A 14492-nucleotide genomic window follows, 5' to 3' on the forward strand; every position below is an offset into this window, starting at 1 on the left:
TATGAGCAGCCCTGTTCAGCTTCTCGGGATATCCCTGGTCTGGTGTGCAGGTGTTCACTGTTAAATGAACCATGTTGGATGACAAATCTGTAAAATCTCCGTCATTGAGTGACATCTTCAGTGAAATTTCATCAGCGTCAAGCATCTCTTCTGTCTGGGTAAAACGTGTTAAACCTGCTTGTATGCCTTTCTTATGGACTAGGGACCGGACCACCACGGTTGTGAACGTAGAAGGGGATGCCTTTGGAGCAGGCATCCTTCATTATCTGAATCAAAAAGAAGCCAAGGAGAAAGAGGCAGAACTAAACGAAGTCCACGTAGAAGCCATTCCAAACAGCAAGGCTGAAGGGGAGACATCACCTCTGGTAACGCACAAGAATCAAGCCAACCCCACTCCATTGTCTAGTACGAAAGATCTAGAAGCAAAAGAATCTGTTCTATGAAGAAGAGGAGGGGAAGGAAAGGGGGACATTCTGCTGATACTGAGCGTTGGAGACAACATCTTTAACTATGGAGAGGCCCTGCAGCCATGTGGCATTGAAAGATGTGTCCATTTTCCATTCCACTGGTCTGGAGCACAGTGGTATGCCAGCTACAGACTGTGTGTGCAAGATAGTGTGTGTGTGGTATGTTTCTCCCCTCCCCACCCCACCCCTCCTTTGAGAACAGGAAACCCTTGTGGTGTGATTGGGGTCTTTCATATTTATGCATGTGTACAAAAGTATGCAGCACACATGTTCCGATATGAAGTTTCAGGAAGTCTTTCTTTTGGTTGACTAACATTAAAGGCCCATCCTGCAGGGTAGGTTGTGAAAGTTGGAACAGGCCAGGTTTGGCCACTTGGCTTGCCTGAGTCATAAAGGAAGAGAAAACTGAGATTCCTCCAGTTATATATTGTGTTTTGAAAGATGCCCCCTCCCTGAGGGACCGTTTATCTTGATTTCAGACCACAGATTATGGGACATAAGAAGCTGAAGCACCACTGGGTACAAAAATGGTCACAATAACCTTTATGTGGCACCTTCTAAGATTATCTTCCTACAAGACACTTAAATTGCCTTTGAACCTCTCAGCTCTTAATGTCAGACTTTTGTTTACATGGGGGAGATGTATTTGTCACATGAATGAGCATTCTGGAGGCAGGTTAGGTACTGACATTCATAGCATGCTTCAACCAGTTGAAGCAAAAACTGATCTAACCTTTCCAAGAAGATACACTAACTTGCTTATTGCTGGTGCCGCAGGTTAGTACCCCTTATCCATTAATCCCCAAGCCTTCAAGAATGCAGACCAAAGAATCATCTTTCCTAGAACACCATGCTGTGGCTGGAAGTGTTTGTTCTTTGCTTTAGCATGTGCTCCCAAAAAGAAGGACCCCTTGCTTCCTGAAGGTCCATTATAGATGGGAGGAGCAGGTTGCTCCTGACCTGGGAGTACCTTCTATTCGGAGAATAATCGGCAAATCAGCTGCAGTTTTCAACCATGAACAGGTTGTTACTGTGGATCTCTTAATGTTTGGAGATGTATTGGCCAATACAACTTTCTTTTTATGTCTAATAAGGGAAGGCATATTGCAGAGTTGGCTAAAACTAATGCAGGGCATACGTGCCATATCTCACAAAGCCTATTTTTTTACACAGCATTTAAATCAGAATGTGGCTTCCAAATCACCATTGAGCTTTGGTTAAAAGAAAGAAGGAAGAACCTGTACCGGCACTGCTTGGTAGCCAATGTGTGTTTGTCACCAAACAAGCAGTTCTGGCCACTTACTCTCCTTGCACAAGAAAGATGATCCAGATTATCTCCTAGAACTGAACAAGCATCTCTAGTCCACTTCTGTATCCCTTGAGTCCTTGTGAAGCTCTTTCTCCCCCTTCATGTAGGGCAGATCTGCAGGATGGCATAGCTTCTCCAACCAAGTTTCTGTCATAAATGATAAAGCCTTTAAAAAATGCAAGCCAGTAGGTGGATTTTTTTCTTGGATAAAGCCTGAAAGAGGAGCCAGAGCTGTGAATGTGTCCCCCCGACCGGTAGGCATGAAGTATTGCCTGCTGGCTCTTTGGAGGGGAGGGCTGAACTCAGCCTTTCTACTGCACCCTGAGCAGCTCCTTATCAGAATTTTAACACCATCCTGTCAGGACGTGGGGTTATGTTTTGAATCAGGTCTTGCATGCATCCCTTGCCCTGCCATGCATTTCTGCCCATAGGGACAGGATTCATCTTGTGTAGGATAAATGGGATAATCCCAGATGCAGGTTTGTGAAGAACTTGGCAGAAAGGTAAAAATTTTGTTTGGATAGATATCTATTTTATCTCAAACAACCTTGCTCATTTTTATATCTTCCCAATACTTATTGCAACTGCCCTTCTTTGTTAAGTAGAGTGACATTTAGAGAAAATCCTTGAAAAGATTGTATGTGTACGCGGCCCCATTCCAGAAGTCTTCCTTTTCATGTGGGGACATACGAGAGCAGAGATGTCCTGTCATGTGAACAGAAGCCTGCATGCTCAGTGGGACTTTCTCCTTCCTCATGAACCACCCCCATTTGCTCCAAAAACATCTTCAGCCATTCACAGTAGATTTTGAGGATGCACAGGGATCAGCCCCCTCCTGGTTCTGATGAGAAAAACTGAATTGGATTTTCCCCATTTTGCCTTTTACGATGTTGAACCTTTGCAAATGTACTCTTGTAGTATACAGAGAAGTCTGCCCTGCAAAGTGCTTTAGCTGGGTCCTGTAGCAAAAGGCCACATGCTGATTTCAAAAGGTGTTGCTGTAGTTTAGCGTCCCAGCTAGTGCGTTGTCTTGTGCTGCTGCCAGCACAAATTGCCAGATTCTCTTTTGCAATAATGATACAGTTTGTAAATAATTGCATTGCTTTTTCATTAGATAATCATTAAGTCATACAGTTACATCTGTCCCTTGCATAATGTGCTGAGCACACACTGCCAGAAAGGATGGGGCACATTGGCAGAGTTGGGGTCTTTTGAGCTGCCTGACTTTGCCACGAGTATCTTGCCTTATGAAAAGCAGATGTATAGCTAGAGATTCAGAGGATTACACTGCAGAGAAAGTCAATGCACATTTTCCTTCTTCCTGGCACCAGCTTACTGATTTGGAGTATGTGGGTTGGGTTACACTTTAAAATTACATATGTGAGCTTACAGACTTCATGGAACAATCAATCCAGTTGGAGAACAGTGATTAGCAAATAGTCTCAATTGATTTAGCACATTTTAAAGCAAGAAGCTAAGCAGTTCAGAAGGTAAACAACTCTCCCAGTGGTTCAAATTAATATCAGTAACTTTTAAGCACAGAAGAAATATCTCAATTTCTCTCAGTAATTTCCCAATAGTAGCTTTTGCAAGAACAACTATACAACTTGCAGTCAGTAATGGCCAGCTAGACAGAATATCCCCAATCATATTTCTAACCATGTTTTTTTAAAACTTAAAAGCAGCTTTGGGTCCCCCCCCCCCCACCCACAGCCTATGTTGGAATAGGCTGAGGAAGAGTTAGTTTAGTGCTTTCCTCCAGTACAATTCTGTCCAATTTTAAATAGTCCTTCCATCACAGACACACTATTAACTGCAGAAGGGGTAGGTTTTCTTACCTACATAAGACATCTTACCTAGTGTGTCTTATAGAATGGAAGAAGAAAGGCCTATGTGGTTGGTAGCTGCTTCATCCTAAATTTCCTATGATTCCACTTTACTGGATGGGCCCGGGTTCTAGTATTATGAGAAGGGAAAGCGGGGGAATCTTCCTGTCCATTTTTCCCACCGTGGCAAGTTTATGAACTTTTGTCATATTCCCCTTACTTGCCTTTAGGAAAAAAGGGTCCCAAGCATTGCATCTTTTCCTCAAAGGGAAGTTGCTACAGCCCCCTGATCATCCTGTTGGTGCTGCAGTACCTTTTTCAACATGCGATGACCAGAAGTGTACAGAATATTCCAAGCGTGGTAAATGTTGAGGGCTTAGAAAGCAGAAACTGGGCATGGAAGGACTGAGTAATGTTGGTTGGTAGAGACAAGTATGCACATAGGACAAAGGGTGTAAGGAGTGAAGGATTTTGGTAGCAAACTTCTTTTGAAGCTCACATGGTTGCACATGCTTCCTAAAAAGCTGTCTCCATGTAGAGCATGAGTACATCAAAGAGAAGGCTAGCCACCTATAAAGAGGCTTCTAGGAAGACGGATTCTTGTTTGATTTCTTTTGCGACAGAGAAGTGTTCGATCGTGTGGTCCGCCCACAGTTCACAGTGCTTCCATGAGCCCCAGGGCCATAGCCATGGGCTGTCCCTGGGCTGCAACTGACTTCATGTTGAGACGCCCCTGTGTGTTCAGTCGCATGCCTCCTCCTGATTCTTTACAGCAGCCTTCTCCGACCTGGCGCCCTCCAGACACAGGGCCTACAGCATAACCTGAGAGATGCTGAGCATTGTAGTCCAACACACCTGGAAGGTGCAAGTCTGCGAAGGCTGCTTTACAGGTGCTGTAAAAGTACAGGGCTGTGGTGATTGTACATAATACTTGCAAATGGGAAAGGAGGGGGGAATGTGACTTGTGTTTTCTGCAGAAGTGTTCAGTGGCCATTGTGTAAGAGCAGCTAGGATAGAAAAGAACCTGCCTCCCTTGCCCTTCGTTGCCAGCAGTGCCGTTAATGTCTGGAGAGCGTTGCAAGGTGCTGGGGACTGAAGCTGCCTAACCAGGGCAGTATTGAGAGCAGGGCCATTTTTTTGCCATGTAAGAAACCTTAATAGCGGTCATGCTGAGTATCTCAGGAGACAAAGCTGGGTGGATACGGCGCTTTAGCCATCGCTGGCAAGATAAAAACCTTTGGGTCAGCGCATATTTTCTCCTTGTTTTGAAAAGGCCCTTCCCCTGGCCCCCCCCCCCCCATCCCCATAGCAGATTTTTTGCTAATGGTTTGAGTTCTGTGCCTCTTCATCCTGGGAAAAATCAAGATGGCAAGTAGCGAGCAACTGTATAGGACAAGTATTTTTGGCAAGTGGTAACTTCTTATCTACCAGGCAGCGCCTGGACCAAATTCAAGGTTATTGTATCCTTTTCACCCCAACACTGTACACTGTGTGCCATGTCCTTTTGTACTGTGCCAACAAGTAAACGCAGCTGCTTTTTGCACATGGGTGATACAGAAAGCCTTCAGGTGAATCTTTAAACTAGTCAAGTTTCCACTAGGCATATAGGAAACTGCCTTTGGCCAGATCATCCTGTGTTAACCGATAATCCAGTATTGCCTGCTTTGGTTGGCAGCTGTTCTCCAGGTTATCAGGTCATGGTGGACGTTCCCAACACCTGCAGATCGGTACTTTTAATTTTATTGAACCCGGTCCTTCTGCATGCCAAACAATGTGCCTTACATGTTTCCTCCCCTCAGTGGTATAAATGTGGTTTGGATTATGTCAGTAGCCTGGTTTATTCCTAGCCTTGTTTCAGAAACGATAGCAAATCTGCACCACACTCTTACAGTGTTTGCAACATTCCAGTTCTACTGTGAGTTTTCTGTATCTCATGATACTTCTTGCTGTCCCCATCTTCTTTCCCTTTGCTGCGTATCCTGCCTGCCTTTCCCTTCCTGCCTGCCTTCCTATCACATGGGTCACTCTTCTCCAAATTGGGGCCCTCCAGATGTGTTCAGCGGCAACTCCCAGCATTCCCCACGTGAGAGAAATGGCCTCTTGGCACTTCTGGAGAGTAGGGTGAAGGGGAATAGTTTCCTGTGTGGTGCGCTGCACTAGTCATGAGCTTACTTTCCTTTTTTTCTTTTAATGAAGCTCTGTTGGTAAACCCAGTTCAGTCACAGAGAACTGCTTCTGTCTCCCCTTGTTGGTTACTGAGCACATAAAAGCTGCTGAATGTCACATAGCAAAGACTGCATGCAGTCATGAAGTCAAGCTATGGCTTTATCCTGGTTTGCTCCATGGACCTAGGAAGATAAAGGAAGAAACTTTATCAATATAAATATCTATATAGATACAGGTCTATAGATGACATATTTCTAAACCAGTTCCTCACCTCACACACATTTAAAATCAGTAATACTCTGTAATATAATAAGCTTAAAAAAGATGCATTGCAATGCTTAGCAAATCATAACCTTGTCATTTGAATTTCTGAAGGATTATTGAGTTCACATGGATTCAATTAATTCATATGAATTCAAAGAGATACTTTAGACATGCTTGAGCACTTTAGCATGCCCAATGAAATTTTTCACTCTTCTCTTGCCCCCATAATTTGGGCAGCAGTTTCCTATGGCATATCTCATGAACTGCTTTCAAACTCTCTTTAGTCCCCAAAAGGGTGAGCTATGTGAATGATACGGAGGGCTGGTCCTTGATTCACAGAAACACCAGAATTCCTTGGATGGGCAGGACTAGTTGGCTAGTCTTGAATCCTGGCCATAACTTGTGCACAGCTTGGAGTACTGTGTAGTCCAGTGGAAGCCGCTTCTGTCTTATTTGCTGGTCTCTTTTCTAGAGAGCACGTCTCCTGGGAAAGTGGAATAGCCCTTGCTAGCAAATGCAGGAGTTAGTAAAAGATTAAAGTCAAGCTAGATAGAAGAATGAGTATCTGTTGCTCAAATCATGCCATGTTGATTTTCAAAATACTTGACCTGAACTTTTTAGGAGGATTCTAATCTAAAAAGTTTAGATTTCAGAGGGTATTCCAAAAAGAACAATCTGTTGCCAGATGTCATGTTTTTCCCTACTCTATAGCACAAAGGCTATTGTTGCAAGGACTTCTCCTTTGTCTGGCAATAGGCATCTCTTCAGATTCTGCTACTCCCTGATTTTCTTTTGGTCTCGCAGGGACCATTTTGGGGCTCACCCGGTCTCCATAACTTAGTACCAGATATGCTCCTTTAAGACTTTTCCTTTTGGTGTTTACTTGCTGCTCTCTTTTTGAGAGAGCTCAAATGTCAGCTTCTGTTATGATCTGAGCAGTGTTTCTCTGCCCATTTAGAATGCCCATCCCACTGAACTTGCTGTAGCATCACTGACTTGCATCCTTGCAGAGCTATGCAGTGATTATCATGTTAACATTACTTCAAAGCAACACCATTTCAGAGTGACTCAGTTGTTTCTCATAAGGAGAAGGATGGCTGTGGCATCTATACATACATTTAAACCTTCTGCCCACTTTTCCATCTCAAGAATCTGCAGTATTCAACAGTATCTTTATATGCTTTCATGACAGGTCTAGTCAGGTTTTAAGGGGAATTGAAATACCACACCTTATTAGAGTTCTATAAGTGCAGTGTCTTTCTGTACTGAAGGCCATAAGTATGGAGCCTATATAAACTCCATATATATAAAGGTGGGACCTGAAGAGCTTTGCTGCTAAATATGAACCACTGATCAATGGGAGTGTGTATATTTTGATCAACGTGATAAAGAGTAATGCTTTGAGAACTTGATGATTCTGTACAAGAGCTGGGACACCACTGCCTTTACTGTATTACATCTTAGGTGCTTCAGCCCACTCACATCTGACCAGTTCTGCTCTTGGCCACTGTTAGTCTCTCACTGATAACTATGCATGATAGGAGGGAAGATCTCCTGAGGCTAACAATGGATCTGTATCCCAGGAGAATGTGGGCCAAGCTACATGTCATTCATGCATTTAACAACTCTGTGATTGGTTGGTTTGTTTTTTAAATAAACAACAGCCGTAGAAGGGCCCAGTCCAGATCATGGTACTGCAGGGAGGGGTGTTTAATCTTGCAGTTCTAATCCAGATCACCTTCCATTGCCACCACGGCTGCTAGTTGCATTGAGGAAGGTTCCCACTGGCCTCACCTGAGTGGTTAAATATCTGTCCTTGTTGGTAAACCCTTTGCTTAACTGATATTTCTCCACCTTGTCCTTAAATTGACAGTAGCTGGTGTTTGTTTAATGGAGGCAGGAGCAGAAAACATTTGTTTCTGTACAGTTTGTGGAGTAAAATTCTGCACTGAACTCACATTTAATGAATATTGTTATATCATGCCTCACTATTCTGTTTTAGTACATTGCACAGGAATAAAAATCTATAGCTCCCAAAAGGAATGATTTTCAGATGCTGCATTGTAGACCAAAAACTTAATCTGGCTGCATAGATAACCACTCCATTTTCTAAAGCTGTCTTTCTGTATGGAAGAACTGTTCCTAATATATATTTTGTACTTGTGGCTCCATAAAGTCTTGGTCACTATCAAGGACCAAATGTGTGAATGTATCTAAAGATACTGTATGTAGATAAGTGGGTGTGGAACTGATGTTGTGTACTATTTGTGTATTTCGTCTCCATGTGTAAGGAGACTCCCGATCACCAGCCTGCTGTTGGCTGGAAAGGACAATCTAGTGAATCATGTCAAGTTATGGCAGACAATGAACTCTCTCACTCCCAAACAATCATATTTTCATTCTTGTTCATTTTTTCTGAATCTGAAATAAAATTCCTTTAGAATGAATGCAATATAATGTGTCTCTTTGGAAACAAATATATGCTATATCACAAAACTATTCTTAGGCCAAGGTAGCCACTGGTGTTACAGTCAGATTCCACATGATGGATATTTACAGGGTCAGGTCTGGTCCCACCACTGGCAAAACTAAAGCTATCACATGTGTGGCATCAGGCCCATCTCTTCAGATCCGGGATACAGAGCATCCAGCACACAGAGCCTGTCCATTTTTGCCTCTCCATCCTTCAAAAGTCAAACCTCTTTTGGGTGGGTGTCAGATGGGCATGGATGGGGGCTGGAAGGGCTTAGGATCCTCCCCCCCCACTCACTGGCATGTGAATGCCCCCATTTTTCTTCTGCAAGGTTGGGATTCCACAATCCTAGAGGAAGCCACTGTGAAAAACTTTGTGGAAGTTGACAGGGGGCTCTAACTTGCAGGAAAAAGTATCCAGATTTGGAACTCTTTCTACGTAAGACTTCAGAGGGGTCTTTCCAGAGCCACAGTATGGTGACTAGGGGGCATCGGATTTTTCTGTTACATGTATTTTGGAATCCGTATCTATGTGTGTAACTTCTAAGTGTGAAGTAACTCTCTGCCTTACCACTTCAAAACCATTTTACCACACTTTATTAACATTTTAGGGCCAGGTGAAATTGCTTTGAAAGCTGCTCCAACTTAGCTGCCAGTTGGCATTCCCTAGGCAACACCAATGCACTTCTCTTTGAGTGATGGAAATGCTTACAGAAGTAATTATGTTGTTATTAAAGTTGCAGGCATGGAGTATTAAAAAACCCCTTAACACACATTTTGCTTATCAGAAAACCATCCAGAGGACACAGGGAGTTGTCTTCATTCCTTCTCTCTTCCTCCCAGTTTATTTTATTGAGACTGTACTACAAAAGGCCTCTAGCCCACGGATCTGTAACACTTTTGCTCTTTGAGCAGTATTTTTCACCTTCAAGACAGGCAGCTACTTTTAAGATTTAAAAGAAGAGCATTGGTGTAAGGAACAAAGTTACCTTAATGTTCAAGAAAGCAAATTTCACAGATATGGGAAACCTGTGAAAGGAAGGAGAATGAATGGGATAAGACACATTTATGTGGATCCAGATTACTTTAAACCTTCTGTATTTATGAGCCCATGCTGGGATCACAAAATCCTTGCCTCAAGGCAAGCCAATAAAGTAGAGTGTTATAAAGTGCAGTCTCTTCAGGTTTTTGGATGGAATTTCACCTATGCCAGGCTAAAATAGGCCCCTTTCCACCATATATAATTAGGACTGTTGTATCTCTGGATTAAAGAGCTGGATTACTGTTGCTGTAGACTAAAGAGTTCTATTCCTCCCCACCCACCCCAGCACACCTGCCTCCAGTTGGTCCCACTATTTCTGAGCACAAATATAATTCAGCTCTTAAACTTTGAGCTTGCATCTAGTGGTGTCCCTCCACCTGTGGAACAGATCCTACTGGTGGCTTGAATTCTGCCTTCTCGCTGCATGCCTTCCACATGTGCTCCAGGGTGTTCGGGCAACCTCCAGAGGAAGTTTGAGCAGCATGTGGGAGGGCAGGAAAGAAGAGTAGAAGGGAAACCCTCAACGCACAAATGTAAATCCCCCTGCCTCTTTGGATTTAACGTCATGTCTTTGAATGTGCCCAGAGTGCCTTCTTTCCCTGAGGGACCAGAACTAGGCTCCTCTAGGAAGAAAGACTTCTACTAAAGGGAAGAACCCCCCTCCACAGAACCAGGAAATATGGAGAGCCACTTCACACTTCACTTTCTAGACTTTGCAGAAACAACTCTGCATATACAGGTGAAACTGTGTTTTACACCCACGTGCATTTTCTCAGAGAGCCAAAATTGACTGCAGCCCTTCCCCGTGAGCATTCCTAGCAAAACCAGGATTACTGCCACATCATGTGCAAAAAGAAGCCTACACATGCCAATGAAAACAGTATAAACTGAAGTGCACAGAAAAGAGCATTCAGTTGTCTGTGTACAATGGCACTGGAGTTGCTGTAACCTACTGCTGAATGAATGAGGCACAACACTAAGAGCGTGACGCCGCTTGAAAAGCAAAGCCCCCTCTCTTTCCTTGACCCTTCGCCTCAGCACTTTGTGAAAGCTCAAGAGAAAGCAAATGATGCGGTTATTATTATGCCGAGACAACTTGACATGTAAAAGCCCCACATCTTGTCCCACCAGGTCGGCTGCCTTGAGAGCTAATGACAGATGTGCCAGATGGTGTGTGATCATTACAACAGCCCAAGCCACTGCTGACCTATCAACATGGAAGGGCAGAAGAATCTACTGCCTATTCTAGGTGCAGGCCGTCTTGCAGCACCTGGACCAAATTCCAACTTGGAAGAGACTGCAGGAGTTGTATTTGAATGGAGGGTATGGCCAAAGGAAGAGGCCTCGCAAAAAGAAAATCCAAACAGCAAGCAAACCCACACACACGCACATGCATATTTTAGTTTCCCTCTATTCCTGCTAGTAACCAAGCCTTCAGAGAAACCTTTCAACCTTCTAGAATATGGGGGAAATTGTGCAAAAGCTGGAAATCCACCAAAGACTTGGAGACTTGGAGAAAGAGGCTCTGGCTAAAAAGGGGCCAAAGCTATCTGGGGAGGACTGGACTGGGGCACAAAGAGGGCCCCTCACCCTGAGCTTCTGCACCACTGATCACTTGTTTCCGTGTGGTATGGAAGAAGGTTGGCCAGTGCAGAGTGTTGGCCAGCAGAGTGATGGCCAGTGCAACTGGGTAGTGGAACAGGGTGATAGATACAGAATGGGGAGAAATGAAGAATTCTTCTCTGGCTTAGATTTTATTCTGAGCCAGAGAAGAATCCAGGTGTGTAGAAAGTCTGTTTCTCATGAAAGCCTTCAGTCCATTGCCCGATTCACAGGACTTCAGCAGCAACTCTAGCTATCACCGCCCATTTACAAACTGTCAAGTGCCTCCCTCCTGTCAGGCTGCAGTGCTACACACAGGTACCTAGCAGTCTGCCCCAAGGAGCTCAGCAGAACTTGACATCTCACTAAACACATGCAGAGTTGTGCTTGTATGGCACAATTTCACAGCATGGATGGAAAAGGGCAAGCAATGCTCTCATGCTTTAACATTCAGTAGTTGCTATTTTAAAGGCATTTTAACTGCATATGATTCTGCAAGGACTTGTCTGCTCTCACCTTTCTCTTCCCTCAGATGGAACACAGCCCTGCTTTTGTTAAGAGGACTTTCCCCTTTACTTTCTGTAGATGTGGATATCTGGCAATTCTGTCATTAACCCTGAATAATATACACAGTAACTCAGTTGTCCTTATCTCCTGTGACTATGCCTTATGTTCAAATCCATGTACACTGGTAGAGGCACCATTGACTCCTCTTTAATCTCTGCTTCCCAGGTGAACATCATTCTTCTCCCTCCAAATCCTAATCTTCTGCTAGTGAATTTGTATTTGCAGCAGGTGATCTCTAGCAACCATGCTACCTTGGCTGGGGACAGAGAAAGGAATGTTTCAAAGCAATCCTAGGTATGCTTACTCAAAAGTAAGCCCCAGTGTGATCAATGGCAGTTACCCCCAGGTAAGTGTACACGGGATTGCAGCCCTCAGCATTAAAAAGGGGGAGGGAATATATGGGACTTCCAAAGAACCCAATTTGCCATGCAAAATAGCATGCATGCAGTTTTATTGTTTGGTGAACTGCTCTAAAGATAAAAAGACTGGAGTGAGTCTTCCATCTTGTGGTTAGATAGATGAAGTGCAATGTTACCTTTCCTCTATGGCAAAACATTATGTGGGCAGTCAAGTTTTCCAATTAATAGCAATACAGAACATTTGAAGTGCTTAATCAGTGTGCAGGCAGGATTCCTTAAACCTTCCTTATTTAGGAATGCCGCTTTTGCTTCCCAAAGTTTTTCTGTTAGGGATGGCCTCATTCTGTTAGAAATAAGCTGGGTGGACTGGAAAGATTGTGTGGGAGAATTAGGGTATATCCAATGGCATCATTCTGCTAGCACAAATGATGGAGTACTAGGAATGGGAAAATGGAGGAAAAACTGCTGTGCTGGTGATTTGCAGATTTGGGGGCAATGTTTGCTCTGCCTTCCATGGATTTATGGACTCAGAATTTGCACAAATGTGTCCGTGTACATTTGTGCAAATTTGTGCCCCCTGAGTGCATAAATCAGCTCCAAATGTGCAATTTTCCCCATGATGCATATCTTCACATTTTACTCTGTGGGTTTGCACATTGTATTAGTAAATTTTATTTTGTATATTTTTCTGCAGCTAATTTGTGCAAACACACACACATTCTGCAAGCCCCACACACCTTGAGTGACCTGTAGGAAGCTAGTCTGCTGTGGAATCTGTAAGAAGGGACTCTGAAAATGAGGACTCATTGGATTCTTTGTGGATTTTTGCAACATCCCTATGTCGTGCTACCAGAAACAAAATTCCAAAGTACGCACAAGCGAAGACTCTAACTGAAGTTCTGCAACTGGTTGCACAAACACATGTAGATCAATAGGAAAAGGCAGCTGAGCTCTGCTACCATAGCAATTGATCCTGCTAATTGGACTTGAGAGCCCTAAATTTGCCTAGGAAATGTGCCATTCTACTATTCAGTGTGGAGCATAGGCTACAATCAACCATTAATTAAATGTAAACTGTCAAACAGAAATGTAGGGTGGAATGAGATCCTGAGTAAAAACTCAAAGATCTTAACCATCTTCTTTCTACTCAATAGGGGGCATTTGCAAGGGAGATCTGCTGAGCAGAAACAGCTGCTGAATTTCATAGCAGGGTACAGAAATACACCTGTCTGGAGTCAGAAGAGCTGGCAGAATAGAGGAAGTCATTGAAAGGATGAAGCATACTCAATCCAGCAACTTGACAAATGCAACACCCTCCCATATCACAGTTAACTGGAAAACGGGGAGATATCCTAAGGGCAGCGTCCTACGCATGTTTAGATAGCAAGATGCTAAACAGTTCAGCATGGCTGACTGTGGAGTACAGAGTTGCTGGAGTAACTGGCTTTTTGCCCCTTCTGCTGCTTCCTTGAATCTTTCACCCTGATTATTTTTTCTGAAATCAAATGCCCTCGCCTTCTCTGAACATACTTCTCGGGTGGCCTTAGGAGACAAAGTCATTTGAACTTGAAGCACACCCAGACTGTAGACGTGGGTATATTTGCATGCACGCGCGCGCCTCTTCTCCCCTGCGGGCCTGTTGTTGTTAGTCGCGAAGTCGTGTGCGACCCATCGCGACCCCATGGACAACTTTCCTCCGGGCCTGCGGGCCTGAGCCTGGCTCTTTTCGGCACTTGGCTCCGCCCCTGCTGTTCTGCTTCACCTGATAATGGAGAAGGCCGCGGTAACTGCTGGCGAGGGTGGGGAGAAAAGTTGGGAGAGAGGCCTGAAAGGCGTCACAAGCATATATCACTCTATACAAATACGTTGGGTATTAGGAAGAAATGGCAGAAGCGGGGAAGAACCCCTGCTGGGAAAGCAGTGCACATCACCACCACGGCTCTAGACTGCCAAGCCGCGAGCAGCTTCTTGCCCCGCCTGCGAAATTGCCGGCAGGAGGCTGACCGCTGAGCACGGCTCGGCTCGGCTCACTGCAGGCGCTGGTGCCCCGCAAGAGCTGGGCGGGCGAGTTACCTCTTTCTGGGACACTACTCAGTTCAGTCAGACCTATTTCCCCGTCATCCTTCGCTGCTTTTTAAAATTTAACTCTCAGTGTTCCACATGTCCTGGACAACTCAGGCTGCTGCGGGGGAGGGGTTATTGTCCTCGAAATCTCCCCCTGTAACACCCTTAGAGCCCTCATAATAAATACAAATTCTGATCTCTCCGGGTCGTCCCATTTGCTGCCCAATTGAATGGCACGGGGCCATAAACATAGATAATAGAAGGACTAATAACCACCATTGCATTGATTATAAAATTGAGAGTTATTTATAGTATCTCCACCCATGTAGTTTTGGTTGCTTTATCCTAACAGCA

The 14492-nt window shown here is 44.2% G+C and overlaps 1 protein-coding gene across 1 annotated transcript in view; it reads left to right on the forward strand.

The window, feature by feature from the left end:
- Positions 1-8484, forward strand: part of SLC1A4 (solute carrier family 1 member 4) — a 35084-nt gene extending 26600 nt beyond the window's left edge. The window contains exon 9 of the mRNA XM_044454179.1: positions 203-8484. Within this exon, the coding sequence (XP_044310114.1) occupies positions 203-443 (241 nt within the window). The 3' untranslated portion in view covers positions 444-8484. The remainder of the gene's footprint in view (positions 1-202) is intronic.
- The last annotated feature ends 6008 nt before the right edge of the window (positions 8485-14492 follow it).

Source organism: Varanus komodoensis, unplaced genomic scaffold (assembly GCF_004798865.1).
Source record: "Varanus komodoensis strain SLA01 unplaced genomic scaffold, ASM479886v1 scaffold7_3, whole genome shotgun sequence".
NCBI lineage: Eukaryota > Metazoa > Chordata > Lepidosauria > Squamata > Varanidae > Varanus > Varanus komodoensis.